This window comes from Uloborus diversus, chromosome 3 (genome assembly GCF_026930045.1).
Source record: "Uloborus diversus isolate 005 chromosome 3, Udiv.v.3.1, whole genome shotgun sequence".
Taxonomy (NCBI): domain Eukaryota; kingdom Metazoa; phylum Arthropoda; class Arachnida; order Araneae; family Uloboridae; genus Uloborus; species Uloborus diversus.
The window spans coordinates 43,273,295-43,289,519 of NC_072733.1; the positions used below are offsets into that span (position 1 = coordinate 43,273,295).

General features: G+C 32.0%; 1 protein-coding gene across 3 annotated transcripts in view; it reads right to left on the bottom strand.

The window, feature by feature from the left end:
- Positions 1-16,225, bottom strand: part of LOC129218077 (N-acetylglucosamine-6-phosphate deacetylase-like) — a 66,818-nt gene that overhangs the window by 21,226 nt on the left and 29,367 nt on the right. For all 3 annotated transcript variants that reach the window (XM_054852271.1, XM_054852270.1, XM_054852272.1), the window contains exons 4-6: positions 14,509-14,563; positions 7,062-7,271; positions 3,027-3,115 (exon numbers count right to left, since the gene is read on the bottom strand). In XM_054852271.1, coding sequence (XP_054708246.1) covers positions 3,027-3,115; positions 7,062-7,271; positions 14,509-14,563 — 354 coding nt within the window. The remainder of the gene's footprint in view (positions 1-3,026; positions 3,116-7,061; positions 7,272-14,508; positions 14,564-16,225) is intronic.

The following is a 16,225-nucleotide window of genomic DNA, read 5'->3' on the forward strand; positions in this document are numbered from 1 at the left end:
TTACAACCTCGATATCTCGAATCTCTAGGGTAGATGTCTTTGCAAGAGCAAAAACAGGTCCCAATCTGTGTACTCGCAGACCCTTCAGTGCGGGGGGGAGGCAAGTCCTTAAAGAGCCCCACCCACCCAATAAATTGAAAATAAAAAACCTAGCGCTAAGACTTATACATTGCAAAAAAAAAAACTGCTGGCCTCTGGGAAGGGGCCCTATATATTTTGTTGCGAGGGCCCCCAAAATTTATATATATATATATATATATATATATATATATATATATATATATATATATATATATATATGTATATATATATACTAAAAAAAACTTCTACTCGCAGACAGCTAAAACAAACTAGAAAAATGTTTTCCTTTTTTATTTCCTTTTATGGCAAATAAATAATTCAGAATTAAAACAAAACAAATAAAACTCTGGTACCGTTTAAATAAGTTTAGTGGAGGGGTGGAAACATTCTTTTCTTTTTTTACAAATTATAATTCATAATTAATGCACAGATAAATATATAAATAAAACTTTACTTAGTTCTAAATAACTGTTAGAAAAATATTTAAAAGTTAAAATAGTTAATTATTGCATTATCTAATCATATGTAATAAACAATGGCAAACACACAGAAGATTTCAAAATGAGCCACAAAACATCATGAAAAAAGACCTCCCCCCCCCCATTTTTTTGTTTAAGCTGGGAGAGCAAAATTCTCTGAGGGCTATTCCAATTTTTTCTGCCAATCGGTGCCAGTCATCCCGACCACCGGTTGAGAATAGCTGGACTACATTGTTATTGTATTTTTATTGTTACCATTTTTGAATAGATCTCGTGATTTGTAATATTGTCATACATTTTGCACATGTTTACGTTGTGAAATTAAAATGTTTCGAAGTTTCCAAGAAAAATCCCCGAAAAACAAATTAAAAACTCCTTATAATATGGATTTATTCTTTAAAGTTCCTGTTTTCATGCATTTATGTGTACTAATCAGGGTTGCCAGAATTAAGAAGAGTAAATACGGGACAAGCTTCTAAGAGTGAGAGGGGGAGGAGATATTTTGTAGATGTCTATTCATGATAAATCTGAAAAACTCAATCGCAACAAAGCATTAAACCTCGCAAAATGTCGCTTTTAAAAGTATAAAAATCGTTTTCATTGCGATTGACGAGGCATGCGCAGAAATTATATTTCCAATATAGTCAATGAGAAAAGAAGCAACCATTCCATCCTCCTGGTCTGCCGCCAAAACAAAAACAAACAAACCAAATCAGAAGGAAAATAATTTTTGTGTTTGCTGCCACATGATTTTCTTATTGATCATTGTTTCATTTTTTGTTTCACTTTATTTTTTTCCCCTTAAAATAATGTCTCGTTCTGTAAAATAATGTTATCAGCTAGAATACGAGACTTTAGCTGTCCCGTATGGAAGTTCCCCGGTACGCGGGACAATTTTTCAAAGTACGGGACTGTCCCTTGAAGTCCGGGACGTCTGGCAACCCTGGTACTAATGTCAAAGGAAGCAAAAATGTGTAATTGCATATGTATCAGCATTTGCATTAAATCTGGGTTCCAATAATAATAACTCATTATTCATTTGATAGTTCATTTTGCAAACTCAACTGTTCCACTCGCTTGAAATAATTGAAAATATTTTTTGAATAAATTTTAGCATTCAATGCTGCAGTTAAATAGTTCTGATATGTGCCTGTTGAAGTTTGCTTAGAAATAAAACAATAAATAATTATTTGAAGATAAATCAATGTAATAGTGCCTTGAGAAATCAAAAAATTTATGTGCTAGCAATTAGACAGCATAAGAGGACAAACGTATTTTTAACAATTATTCATTCATAAATATTGTCTTACATGATTGAAATGATTCTAGATGCATAATGTGACAAATTTAATGCAAAGAAAGTTTTCCCAAAGTTCATAAAAAGTAGAACATAAAGAAAGTTTCATGTGAATGTACAGTTTCAAAGACTGCTGGTGTTATGACTAAAAAACAATCTTTGAACTCATTTATATGTATTATAAATGCGAACACATTATTATGCAATGTATTTTGATGATTATTTTGTTCTACCAAAACTTAAACATTCCTACGCCTCAAAATCGAGCCTTTACACATAGTTATTTTACTGTAGTTGTTCCTTTAAGTCCCGCAAGAACCGTAGCAGGTCAGAGCCAAATGACCAAAGTGGCAGAAAATGTAAGTTCTTGTTGTAGGCACATTTTCTTCCATTTGAACAGCCATTAAAGAATTGCCAATAGCCATGTCTGAGGAAAGAAAAAAAATAACAAAAAAAAGTCCTCTTTTGCCACATACAGAAAAGTTGTCCAAGGCTACAAAAGGGGCCCCATACCTGAAATAGCTTAGGGCTTGATTAAGTTTAAATGTGGATCTGAGTGTTGATGTTACCTGCTGTATCAAACTTCCAGAAACTAAGACGCAGGGTTGAATAAAATGGCATTTCTTATTCTCTTTATATGCTTTCAGCAACATAGAAGCAAAGGATGCTGAGACATGATGTAAGGGAAAAAGTTCTCAATCTATAGGCAGACTTTGATATTAAAAAAAAAATTCAAAAGAACTATACACAACTTAAAAACATTTCAAATTTGAAGGTGCTTTAAAAAAAAAGCATGTTAATATCCTTTTTTAATGACTATTACCATTCTTCATACTATGAATGGCTACATATCAAGCAAGTAACGATTCTGAGGAAGGGGTTACCTATACAAACGATCCTCTGGTTATGCTTCTGCCCCTCCCTAAATTGAATCCTGGATGAACCCATGTGTTTTATTTATTTTTATTTTATTTTTTTAAGAAACACAGCCTAGAACCCACATTGGATAAAACTTAACTTAAATGCTGTCGTCATATAATAATTATCACTAAGAAACTGCAGCAGATATTTTTAAGCAGTACACAAATGGCTTTACATCATTAACCAATATATGTTTGAGACCTGTTAATTCATCAAGCATTAATGAATGTCATACAAACGAAACGTACAGGTAACATAGCATTAAATAAATGTGTAATGAATGATGCTCCATGGCGAATGGCAGTTTCACCTTGCAAGAGACTGCTATTAGAGTGACCTGAAAATGTATTTTAATTTTAATATAATCAAAAATGAAACAAAATTTGGTGTTACAGAAAAAAAAAACTAAATAACACTTTTGACCACACTTATACTAAGTTGAGTCACAAGTTTTTTCCTATTTCCACCCACAAAAGAAATGCACAACGAGTCCCAGTTAGTCAAAGGGTCGATTGATGGTACTTTGGGAAGGACCAAGTTCTGCTGATAATGCTCAGCTGGTGTTGGATAGCTTTCAGCAAAACTTTGTTATTAACGATAGATCATGGTTTCTCTTCATGAGTCATATCACCTGCCTTGAAATGCTTAAACCAATTTTGAGCAGTGCACTCATTCACAGAACCTTGACCCTCAACATCATTTATTTTGCTGCTGCCGTTGCATTAAGACCTTTTTTCCAGAGGAAACACAAAATAACACAAATTGCTAACTTATTATCTGCCATTTCAAGAGACCTCAACGTCTACACATTGTATGAGAAATCACAGCAACTGATAAGGATTAACAAAGTCAAACTCCGCTCGACCTTCTTAGATCATCTGCGCAGGAAATATAATTTGCATGTGTTACATTCAGGCATGCTAATCCAGGACAGGGAAAATATGAAAAAACTTTTGACTCAACCTGGTACTTTCAGCTAATAAAACAGTTTTTTATGAGACTTTTTTAACTGAATAAAAGCATTGCTAGAAAATAGTTCTTTCATTAGATTACTTTGAATCAAAACAATAAGATGCTCAGATTTGTATCCTCTTTATCCTTCAGCTGACACTAAAATCTATCATTTAGATCAGAACTTAATCTGAAACCTAAGCAGGGTTCAGTAAAACATTGCCAGTAGTTTTGCAAGACTTGATTGCACTAAGTTTCACTGAAGTAAAATATATCATATGCATAAAGTACCATATGCTATTTATAATTACTTTTTAAGATGCTATGGCAATAAGTATGCTGATCTTTTAGTGTCTTAGAATGGGTGTTCCGAGAAGAAAACTGAAATTCTTAGGTGTTTCTGGGGAAACAATAGGAAAGTAGTGAGAAAAAGCATGACCGCCTAGTAAGAAAGGCTAAGCTAACAAAAAATTCTAACGATGTCAAATCACGAAAACAGTTAGCAACCTTCAAAACAAATGTCTCAGAGGCAAAGCGCAAGACTTTTGATTTTATCTCACAGATTAATTATAGGGAGGATAGTTTAAGAACATATAAATTTCTGGAAAATATACAAAATAAAAGGTCTTCAATCAGAAAAGAACCAATAATCAAAAATTGTAGGATATTGACCTTGTTTAGAGACGTAACAATTGGGTTCAGACATACCTAGCAGTGACACAGAAAAATGGAAAATATGCCAGAACAATGCCATAAGATATCAAGAAAATGTTGAAAAAAGAAGTTTCAAGAATAAATAACACAAATACCCATGATATTTTTACTGTCTTTTAGTGAAGTAGACTTAAACTATGGAAAGAACTACACAAAGATAAAAGAAATCTCCAAGAGAAAATAATCTGCATGTAGAATTCTTTAAGCAACTTGGTGAAACTGCAAAAAGAACTATTTAACTGGCCTTCAACCACATTTGGGAAACAGGACTCATACAATCACAATGGAAAAGAGCTGTTGTTACACCAATGTTAAAAAAAGACAAGGACCCCAGTTAAACATCCAGGTACTGCCCCATCTCTCTTGCAAGTATTTTTGGAAAAACAATGGAGAGACTAATAGTAAATAGATTATATTGGTATATTGAGGAAAATAAGATTAATAGTACCAGAACAGGCTGGATTTTTGCAGAAATCTTTCAACTTGCAATCAAGTAGCCATGTTAAGTCAAAATACTAAAGACACTCTAGATAACAAGAATATCCAAACAGCAGTGTATGTTGATTTCAAAAGGGCATATGATACAGTATGGCAAGAGGGACTTTACAAAAAAAAAAACCCCTTCAATATGAGGATAAGCGACAAAATGTTAAGCTGGATAAAATCCTTCACAGAACAGCAAATATGTAACCTTTCTTTGATCCAAATAGAAACACAACTTAAGTTGGTTGGTTAGCATCAAGTGTGAAACACCTACAGAGGTTTTAAAATACCTCGCTGTTGAGACCATTAATACTAAACATCCAGATCATAATTGGATGCATGATTTATACAGACACAGATGAGTCCTATTGTAATAATCTTGTGTCTGCAGGATCGGGCATGTATCCATACTTCCTTTTACTTTTTTCTAACTTATTTCTCCTAACTAAACATTTGGTGGTGGTTTTTAATTGATAGTAGCTACAATGAGCAGCTGAATTTGCCACCTGCGACAGCTTGAATTACTGCCTTTTATGTCACACTTTGAGGGCTTCACCCACTTCTTGCCACCTGCAGCCTTTAAATTAATTTATGTGTTAACTAATATTTATGCTAATTACAGTTGTACAAAGTTAAGACTGGACTATTTGTGATCCTTGCAAAATTTAAAAATTTTTATGCCTGGTTCGGTGCTCAAATTGCTGTTCTTGTCCAGGAGTTAGTGACATCCATAGAGAGATAGATAAAAAAGGGTCAGATTTTAATATATGATTTTTTTTTCTTGACATAACATGGCCAATCTTTTTTAGAGATGCATCTGTGAGTTGGAAGACTTTTCAAACTCAATCATTTAATCCTGGTTAAAGTTATCTGGATGGGATTTTTTTGACTCTTTGCATACTCACATATAAGTTGAGATTTTTAGTATAAAAAAAGACGTTAAAAGTTAGAGGATTGACTTATCTAAGGAGCAGAATTTCCGAAAATTTTCACCAAACAATTCTTCAAAAAACAAAAAAAAAAAAAAAAAAAAAAAAAATTCAAAAATGTGAAGATTTTCCCAATTTTAGTCCAATCCTTTTAAATAAACATTTTAAAGAAGTAAATACTCAGGCATTTTGCTGCAATTTTACATGGTCTGACTGCGAAACAAATAACTGGAATTGCTGAATTTGCAAATTTCTCAATACTTGGTAGCCTAATCATTAAAGTTCATTTAAGAAAAATGAATGTGATATGGCTACAGCACAAATCTTTCTTGACTTTAATTAAAAATAAAAGTTACAAAAATCATAACCGCGAAAACGAACCCTATACAAAAATCACAGAAATGAACCATTTTTGTACAAAAGTATAAAACGCGTGCAATATCAATCTTAAGAATATGTTACTGCATTTCATTTTCCATCTATGAAAAATTTTCAGTTTCAAAAAGAATGGCAAAACTTTCGTAATTTTTTTCAGAAATTGTATTTGACTTATACGCAGGTTCTCGATTTTTTCCCGATTTTCCACCAAAAAGTAGTCAACTTATATGCTAGTGATTCGAGTATAAATTTAAACTTGCACAGAATATCTTAAATAATGATTCTACCATTTTGTTGTAGTTTTGTGCTGATAGCCTGAACCCATTTTAGTTTATCTTATGCTAACCATCACAACTCATTCCTGATATCTTCATGTGATACACCTTTCTATTAAAACAAAATGCATAATTTGTTGATCATAAGAAGCCCGGTTTTCATTATTTTATGCTGTCTGCTAATGAAGCAACTTATTGCGTGGCTAGTTATTAAAAACTCTATCTATTTAAGAATTTTCATTTCTAGAAATGCTATAATTTAAACTGTTATACCTGAATGCTCGAGATACCTATCTATAAAAGGTAATAGTAATAGACAACTTGATTGTAACTACGGATCTTAACAGTGTTATAGCCAACTTTGTTATAATTAATGGTCTTCATAGTGTTAAGTTTGGATAATTTTGATAATCTTGAACAATTTCTTTCAGTGTTTGTGATGTTTCACAAAGGCCAATAAAATGACCAACTAATGAAATTTTTCAACATTAATGAATAGACATAATGCAGTTATGAACTAATATTTTTTATATGACTTAAATGATTTTCATACCAAGTGAAACAGTGATTCCTTGTGTCACCAGTTCTGAAATAACAATACCATCTGGATCTAATTCAGGTGCTATGGTAATCAAACAAATATTTTCAGTGTTTCCATATGTATTTATAATATCTGAATACCCATTCTTAAGTTCCTTGATGTATTGCACTGGGTGAGCTCCTTTTTTTTCTTTGTTTATAAAAGGACCCTCAACATGAACTCCTGAAAAGCATATATTTTAATAGTGAATGATAAAGATGAAATGAAACATGGCATCACAAACATGTACATATGTGTTTACATGTATACATTGAAAGCAAGGAGATGCATAGTTCATCTAAGATATAATTTCATCATCAGTTATAATTAAAGTTTTTACAATCAGAAAATGTAGAGAAAGCTTACAATGTCTTAAGAGTAATATCATGAGCCTTGGGTTGGATAAGATTTTTTTATCAAATAAAAATGCTGTCTGTTTGCTGGTAGCAAAAACAAAAGAAATCTGAAAAATATATGGGAACAAATGCTTTTTAAATAACAAAATATATTGTATTTTGAAATTACTTTTGCAAATTTATTCTTTCATCGCAGGTCTCAATCACAAAAAAGTGCTCTGGGAAGCAATAAGTTTTGATGCAAACCAAAACGCTATGCATCCAATTTGGTGCCTATGTTTCAAAATCTAGGCATAAAATCAAAATTTTCAGTTTCAAGGTAATGACTCATTATTTCTAACACTGGTTTAGATATTATATGCAAAAATAAAAATTAAAAAAAAAATTACCTTACAAGGTGACACTTTCACAATTGATTTTGAAGCAATGTCTGAATCAAACTAAATACATTAGGTATACAAAGTTAAATGTTGATTGCTAACGCTGATTGTCATTGATAAATTTAATGTTAGTGCTTATTTTAATAGAAAGACAAATCGATAATAAATTTTGATAATGTAATTTTAAAGAATACATAATTCCTGAAACATCATCAATTTTATGTGTGTCTAGTGTAAATAGTGTTCAAAACGAAAAGAGTATTTCTTTTTTTTTTTTTTGACTGCCTCTCTTTTTTGATAATAGATTTCATTAATTGCAAAACTTGAAAAGTTTAGGTAAGCAATTATACATCATTTCCTTATATGTAATTAATGCATTACAATAATTATAAGTTAATTAATATGATAATTGTGCTGAAGTTAAAAAAATAATTTGGATTGGCTGTTCCTTGTAAAATGTGTGAAAGCTAAATGAATGCAAATTAAAAGAGGAAGAAAAACATAAGGAGTGAAAAAGGGTTTTTTTCCCCTCCCATGCATGATATAATTATGTTTTTAATTATTGTTATTTTTTTGTTTTTTAGTTTTGATATCCGTGGAAAAAGTAAAGGACTAAAAACATCTTTAAACTTTATGGGTTTTTTTTTCCTTCTCTAAACCTGCTATCATACATTTATGCCAGAGGCACAAACAGATATTCAATGGCTTCAGTTCATATTTTGTCTTTACAGCACAAAACAAATTTTAATAGGCAATACAAATACTTTATATATAAAAATATTGTAGTGTTTCATGAAATCACTAGAATAAAAATGTTCAATCGCTATTCTAATAAACTATTGTAGCTGAATAGGTAGACATGAAATATTTGACCACATTCTAAAATGTAAAACCTTGTGTGAGTTCTAAAACCCAGTTTTCCTTCTCCTAATTTTCCTAAACCCTATTTCCTATAAAGGTAAGGCCTTGTTAGCATAGCAAAATGACGAATATGCAGATCCTCAATTACATAATATGAAACACAAGAAGGGTTAAATGAGAAGGTCTTGAGGGAAGTTTAATGTTTCTGTCTTCTCTTGCTAACTTAGTTCTTCTTACCCATGTTACTTTTTCTTATGTAACAAAGATATCCTTTACTGTCAAATTTCTATGAGTTTCATGTAAATTTTGCTATATTTATGCAGCTTTAGTAATTTTGTAATTAATTTCACTCTATCCTCAAACTTTTGCAGACCTTTTCAAATAGCTGAAAAATCTGGAGGGAGGGGGGAATTTAATGTAGAGAGTCTAAAAAATAAAACAGGTTGTCAAAATGAATAAAAAAAATAATAACAATTCTTTAAAAATATAAGGATCGACTTCTCCTGACTTTTGCAAAATTTTACCATGCAAATTCATTGATTTCCATACTCGATTGCTATCCTAAACATACTTAAGCAATTTTTTAAACAAATTTTAATTACAAAAATTTTCATGAACCTACAATACACACTGGTGAAGATTAACGATTGTTTTTATGAGTGGCATTGGCCCAAATGAAATTGGGTGGAACTGAATAGAAATTTTTGAGAGAGCATAACAAAATGACGAATATGTAAGGGTCAAAATATGGGGTATGGCAAAGTCAAAATTATTAATGTTCAAAAGGACTACTCTCACACAGGGCTTGACTTGAATGTACCTATACCCAATGAACTATAAGAAAGGTGGAATGACTGCTGCCTCTTCCTCCTCTTGTTAAAGACATGGGCGGGTTCTGAAACTGGTTCTAAAGAGTTGACAGTAGTCTAGACGGCAAAACATAGCATCTTTCGTATTGGAGCCATTCAAAACATTTGATGATTTCATCTGAATAAGTTTATAAGATGCTAGTTTAGTATTTTATCATGGGAAATTTTACCTAACCTATTTTTGATGAAAGGAAAGAAGAGACCTAATTACAGGCCGTTTTTGGAGATATCTCAGTATTTTGGGTTAATTTGCGGACTTACTATCTTTGCAAGAACAGCGTTTTTTCGCAAACTCGTGCTGCTGTTATTTTTCTCATTTCCTTTCTCTCTCTCCCCCTCCACCCCCATATTTCCATTCTAGCAAGTGTTAGATTGAATGACATTGGAATTTAGTGATTCCACAAGTCTTGTTAAAAATGCAGGAACGATTGCTCATTGCTGGTTCAAACCAACTTGAGATGTCCTTCCAATTCTTTCTAAAATTCCCATTTTCATTAAAATCTTCAAAATCCCTGATAGTTCCCGTTTTACCTGGTATGTGGACGCCCTTTGCTGTGGCGTAAATATTTCATCTCGTCAGTAATCACTCTCAATCAGTGATTCAGATTCAACTCTAAGACATTTTAAGAGAGCACATAATTTTCACTTATGCGTGTAAAGTTTGCAAAAAAAACCGCAAATGAAAAAAAAATGAAATGATGATCGAAAATAGCAAGGAAAATGGTTACATTTTCAATTATAGACCATTATTTCAAAAATTCAGCAAAATAACGAGCAACTCTGCAGTCTGCAATGCAGTGAGTTGGAAATAACAGAGCTATACCTAGAAAAAGTCGAACAGCGCAAGTCTAAAAGCCACTCCTCCAAAAGCACGTTTCAAACAAAACAAGCCCATGGCAGAAAATCAAGAAAATGTCGATGTAAATTCGTGGTTATGGAACGGTCCAGTAATATTAAAGCATATTTTTCAAACACTGAATTTTTCTTTTTTAAGTAAAAACTGAAAGTCATTGAATTTCTTTCCGTCCTGATCTCCGTCAAGGAAATTTTGTCTAAGACGGAAGGTCTTGCACCCATGGCCCACACTTCGGTTGCGTTTGATGAGCGACCAGTAGCTCATCAGTTAAAATAATGATGCCAGATAATGACGTCACCTACAATGCTTTAGCATTAGCTGACGTCACCATCTGTCACGTGATCAATCTACCAGTCGCTACCGGTTCAGCTTGTCAAACTTAAGCTTTGTGATATACATAACTAAAATTCAAATCTGTTTCTGAGGTTTTACGTTAAAATGACCATGTGCTGTTCACTAAAATTTGAGATTCTCTGTCTTAGACTAGAATTTTTTTTTCATTTGTGAAGATTTTTTTTTTCATATGAGATGAAAAAATACTATTTCAGGGCTCAATTTGCAAATTTCAACCACCATGCGCCGTATGAAGATTTAATCGGACTGCGATGTTATTTTACAGCATTGTATTTCACCTATTGGGTACCTTTTTTCGCCCTGGTCAATTTGAATAGTTATTAAAAATTAATGCATTCGTGAAGAAGAAAAAATGCATTTTTGGGCTCCATTTACAAACTTTGATCGCCTTGCGGTGCATGAAGATATTATCTGACCAACTTGAAATTTCACTTGTAATTGTTTAATCCTAGTGGACAACTTTTCTCACCCTGGTCGATTTGGAATTCTGAAAAAAAGTTTTTTCGATCCACCCTAATGTATAGTGTACAGATTTTTCATCTTTTGCTTCCTTACTTCTCTTTTAAAGTTTTACATTGCCTTTCTGTTTAAATAGAGCTCTATTTCACTTGTAATCATCTATACGAAAAATTGGCGAATAGGAAAATCAGCTTTTCCCGCACTTTTTGAACAGTCATCCGTTTACTTTAATTAAAACTTCTAATTGACGGGCAAGTAATATATAATTGCACCAGAATATGCCAGTATCTATTTTTTTAATGTTTTGTTAGAAAGAGTAAGACTGAAGTGGGGGCGATAAAAAGGAAAGTCAATCATAAACACGGCAACGGCAAAAAAAATTCACGAACGAAAATTTAACTTTTAAACACGCAGAGGATGCGGCGTTCCTTCCAGAAATTACTGTAGTCAGTCAAAACTCAGGATCCGCGTGTTTCTTTTGCTTTTCAAAATTGAAACATGCAGAAAATTATCAGTGCGGCATTGTAAAAATAAGAATCAATGCACAATTAGAAGTGCTATACTAAAGAAAGAAAAAGTAGGAAAATAAGGAGAGAGCTCTAAAAAGTCGGAAAAATAGGAACTCTTTGGGGTCTGCATTATCATTCCATATTGTATAATCCCTACTTTACTATTACATTCATTCAAAAAGTAGTATTTTTTAAATGAAGATTTATACAAGCTAGGCCTTGAAACATAACTTTTTTGTTTCCCATATCCACTAGAATTAAAATTTGAATTTTCTCAGTTTTTAGCATAATTTTGTAAATTTAACATTAAAAAGATTTTACTATTTAAAAAAAGAAAAAAAAAACTATAAAAATATGAGGATTTTTTATGCAAAGTGAAAAAAAAAAAGTTTAAAAAAAGCACCTTTCTACTCCAAAATTTCAATTTAACGAAAGTTTCCATTTAATTCAATTAAAGTGCTTCAGTGCACTATAAAAGTGACATCCTTCAAAAATGTTTTCTAGAAAACTAAAAAAAGGTTCCATATATTATAGAAAATTGTCCTGCCCCTTAGAAATTCCATGCACAGGGCAAGGGCCATGGGTGCCCAAGCAATAACCTGGACCTGCTCACATAGTAAACAAAACAAGCTAGTTTTACAAAAGTGGATGCAATCGGATTTTGAAACACATAAAAAATCAAGGTTGACACATCAAGAACAGCTAAAATTAGTAAATTGTGCACATAATCTGTAAAGTTGACAAATACCTAGTAGTTGAAAAATATATTTTCAGCAAAAATTAAAACATTATGTAAAATATTTAAAAAGTATGTTTATATTAAAAGCTTTAAAATTGTAAAAAAAAAAAGTAGGAATCATGAGGGAAAATCTGGTTGGCAGGAGGATTGCCATTAAATTGGGACCCTTCCGCCAAAAAATAGACAATTTGGCATGTCTGATTTCATAATATGTGAATATACAACTCAAATTCAAAATAATAAAATACTTCCCACTTTTTGGAAACAAGTTTATTCTAACCAAATATAAGTGCAAATTAGGTATTTAAATGAACGTGCCACATTTCTTAGACCTTAAAGTGTGCATTTCATTTCAAATATACTTAATTAAAAATAATCTTAGACAGAATAATCCAAAAGTTTATAGTGATGAAGATTTACATTGAGTCAAAAAATTAGAATATTCAAATTAAAGGGGGAACAAACACCTTGAAAAGAAACAATATCATTGCTAGAATGCGTCATTTTTTTGCTGGATTCAATGCTTTAATCTTTTCTCACACGGATTCTACCACCTGCTTACATTAATCGTTTTTGACCGTTTCCATAGCCTCTTCAATGCGGCAATGAGATCAATTTTGTTGGCGGGCACCAGGTCTTGAACCACTTTCTTTAGATTGACTGTACCACAAATTCTTGATTGTATGGAGATTGGTAGAGTTTCTTGAACAGTTAAATATAAAAATTCCTCTTTCTGTTTAAAGTCTATGAGTCTATTTAGAGATGTAATTTGGAGTAGAATCTTACTGAAAGATAAAATGTGTCACTAAATGTGCAACTGCTCTGCTTCAGATAAAGTATCATGCAGTATTATTGATAAACAGAGGAAGTCACACATCGTTTAATTTTAAGATATATATAACTACCCAATTCCTGCAGCCCTCATGCACCCACAAACCAAGAAGGGTGTGTCAAAGTGGAGAGAACGTCTTACACAAGATTTAACATACGCTTTTCTTTTTAAACGTCAAACCCGAGGACGTTTTTTTGTTTACAGGTATTTCAAAAAAAGATTCATCACTAAATATAATGCTTTTCCATCCTTGTTGTACCTGTTTGAGCTTCTCTTTGCTTCAGGAGATTCGCGCACGTTTCTGCTTCATGTTTATCTTTGGTCTTACTTCGTAGATCCGCAATTAAAACTGCAGTTTATGCAACCGTCCAAGTGTAGTTGGCATGGATAAGATAACTATACATTCTGTCCAGCACTTTTGGACTTAACAAGCATTTTTCAACGATTTTTTTGGAAAACTTACTTTAATTTGGGTTCTTCTCTGCCAGGTGTTACAATTTTTCTACCTTGTTTACTTCGGTTACTTTTTAGTTGGTCAGTCCTTCTATATTCCTTTAAAACCTTACATACCGTAGATTGTAAAACATTCATTGGAATTGAGTTGGATAGTTTTTTTCCTAACTTTAAGAATTGATACAATATGTAACATCGTTTTTTTTTTTCCTATTTATCACCTTGGCGACCCATTTTGAGCAATAAAAGGCGTTTAAAAAAGCGTAAAATTATCCGGGCGCAAAGCTCCATACTTGTGACAAACTATAGGGTAACAGGTATGCAAATATTTTTGGTATTTTTTAAAATTCACATTGAATGAATAGATTATTCTAATTTTTTGACCCATATAAATTTTCCAATCTGTTAATGATCCATAAATTGTTAAAATAATAGCTGAAAAATTGTTTAAATTGTTTAATCCCATTCATGAATAACAAGTTTTAGTCTTTTTAATTTGCATCCGTTCATTTTTCCCCGACTCAGGGACCAGTTTTGTTTAAACAGTTCTGATATTCTATTATTTTTAATTTGGGTAGTAAAAGTTAAAAGCAACTCAACTTATCTAGTAGTCTGCCCAAAATCTTTAATAGTAAACCAAATTTAAAATCACACACTTACCAGAAAATCAACTTTTGTTAAAATATCATAGTCCAGTTTCGCCCTAGTTCATTGAACTCACAAAATAAATATTGTATTATAAATTGACCTACCTAATACTCCAGCTCCATATTTGCCTCCATTTTGTTTCTTGATAAATGGGATTATCTTCAAAAAAAAAAAGAAAATAATAAAAATAACAAATCACTAAATGTTATTGTTAAGCCAAAGCATCATCTAAACATCATAACTAACACTACTTAGCTATAACAAAATGTAAATGTTACACAAAATCAATTGGAAATAAAGAAACATTTGATGAAAAATATTTATGCAATCAGTAAGCCTATTAATAAAATTGATGCCAACAAGTTCCTGACAGAGAATGCCAAGAAGCTTAAACTTATTGTTTTAGCAACTAAAAATCCTTAATATGTGTATAAATTTTTAATTATATAATATTAGTTAACAACATAACAGAACTTTCCAAGGGGTATTTCTCAGTGGTCTGATATTTTAATTAGTGTTCCACAGGGTTATTGCAGGGCAATTGTTGTTCATTACTTCTATGTATTTATAAGATTAGTCAAAGGTTTTCTGGTGACCTCAATATTTTTCCAGATGATATGAACGTTATGGGGACTGTTAATAATGAAGAAACTGAATGTTTCAAGAGGCTTTAGTTAAGATTTTCAAAAAGGCAGTTAAGAGGTGTATGGTCCTTAAATATTGGTAATGTCAAGTGCTTCATTCAGGTCATGGAAATATATATAGGATATATATTTTTAGGGATCTATCATCAGCAAAGAAGAAACAGATCTTGATCTATCTTTCCTAATTAATCAGGACTGTTAATTAAGTCAGGAGTGCATCATTGTAAGTAGCAAAGGCAACTAAATATTTAACAATAGATCTATTTCATATAATCATCACTCTAAAGATGGTTTACCTTCATAAAGAAGTTAGGATGATTTCACAAAGATTAATACTCAAAACATTTGAGTAGAGGGGTATTTCTCCTACAAACTTCATGTCAGGAGGAGATGGATTATTTTTGGAAGGGAACAAATGTAGTAATATCATTTGACTAACCCCCCCCCCCTCCCACACACACACACAAACCCTTCAAACACCTTCCTTCTTTTGGCAGAACTTTAATAAATTGTTTCATCAAGCTAAAATTCATTTTAATTGGAGATAGCAGGACTTGACTGGGTTTAATTTAAATTCTTTCCTTTATAACCACCCTTTTTTTATCTAGTAATACTTCTTCTTCTGACTATCCCATTCATACAAGTAGCAAAATGTTTTAGGTCACCCCATATTGACTCTTTAAGTTCTTCATACTTCAAATTGATGAAAATCAAAGCCAAATTCTCATAAGATTCTTTCAGGCACACAGTATGCCTTAATGGCACTGCAGCATACTTGGTACTATTAAGCAGAATTACAGTTCTAGATTTATTTTTTTAGGAGTCAATAAAGCTTAATAAAGCCCCTCCACTCATTTACATCATATTGCAGACTAAAATTCTTTTATCAAGTCCCTATCTTGAGAAAAGGATGGGAAAAAATTGTTTTTCACATTCTGAGTCATGAAAAAGAAGTACCAGGAGCTAATAAATTCTTTTGCCATAGCCCAAGAAATTGGAAGATTTCTTAGGAATGTCCAAATTTGGGGGGAAAGCTGACACTTACTGCTACATGAAATTTTTTGGACCTATATTAATTATATTATTTTATTTTCCTAACCAGGCACAGAAGATCTCCATTCTTTTTTCCAGTAACAAAGTACACTTACACTATAAATATGCTCATACCTTTTCTTTA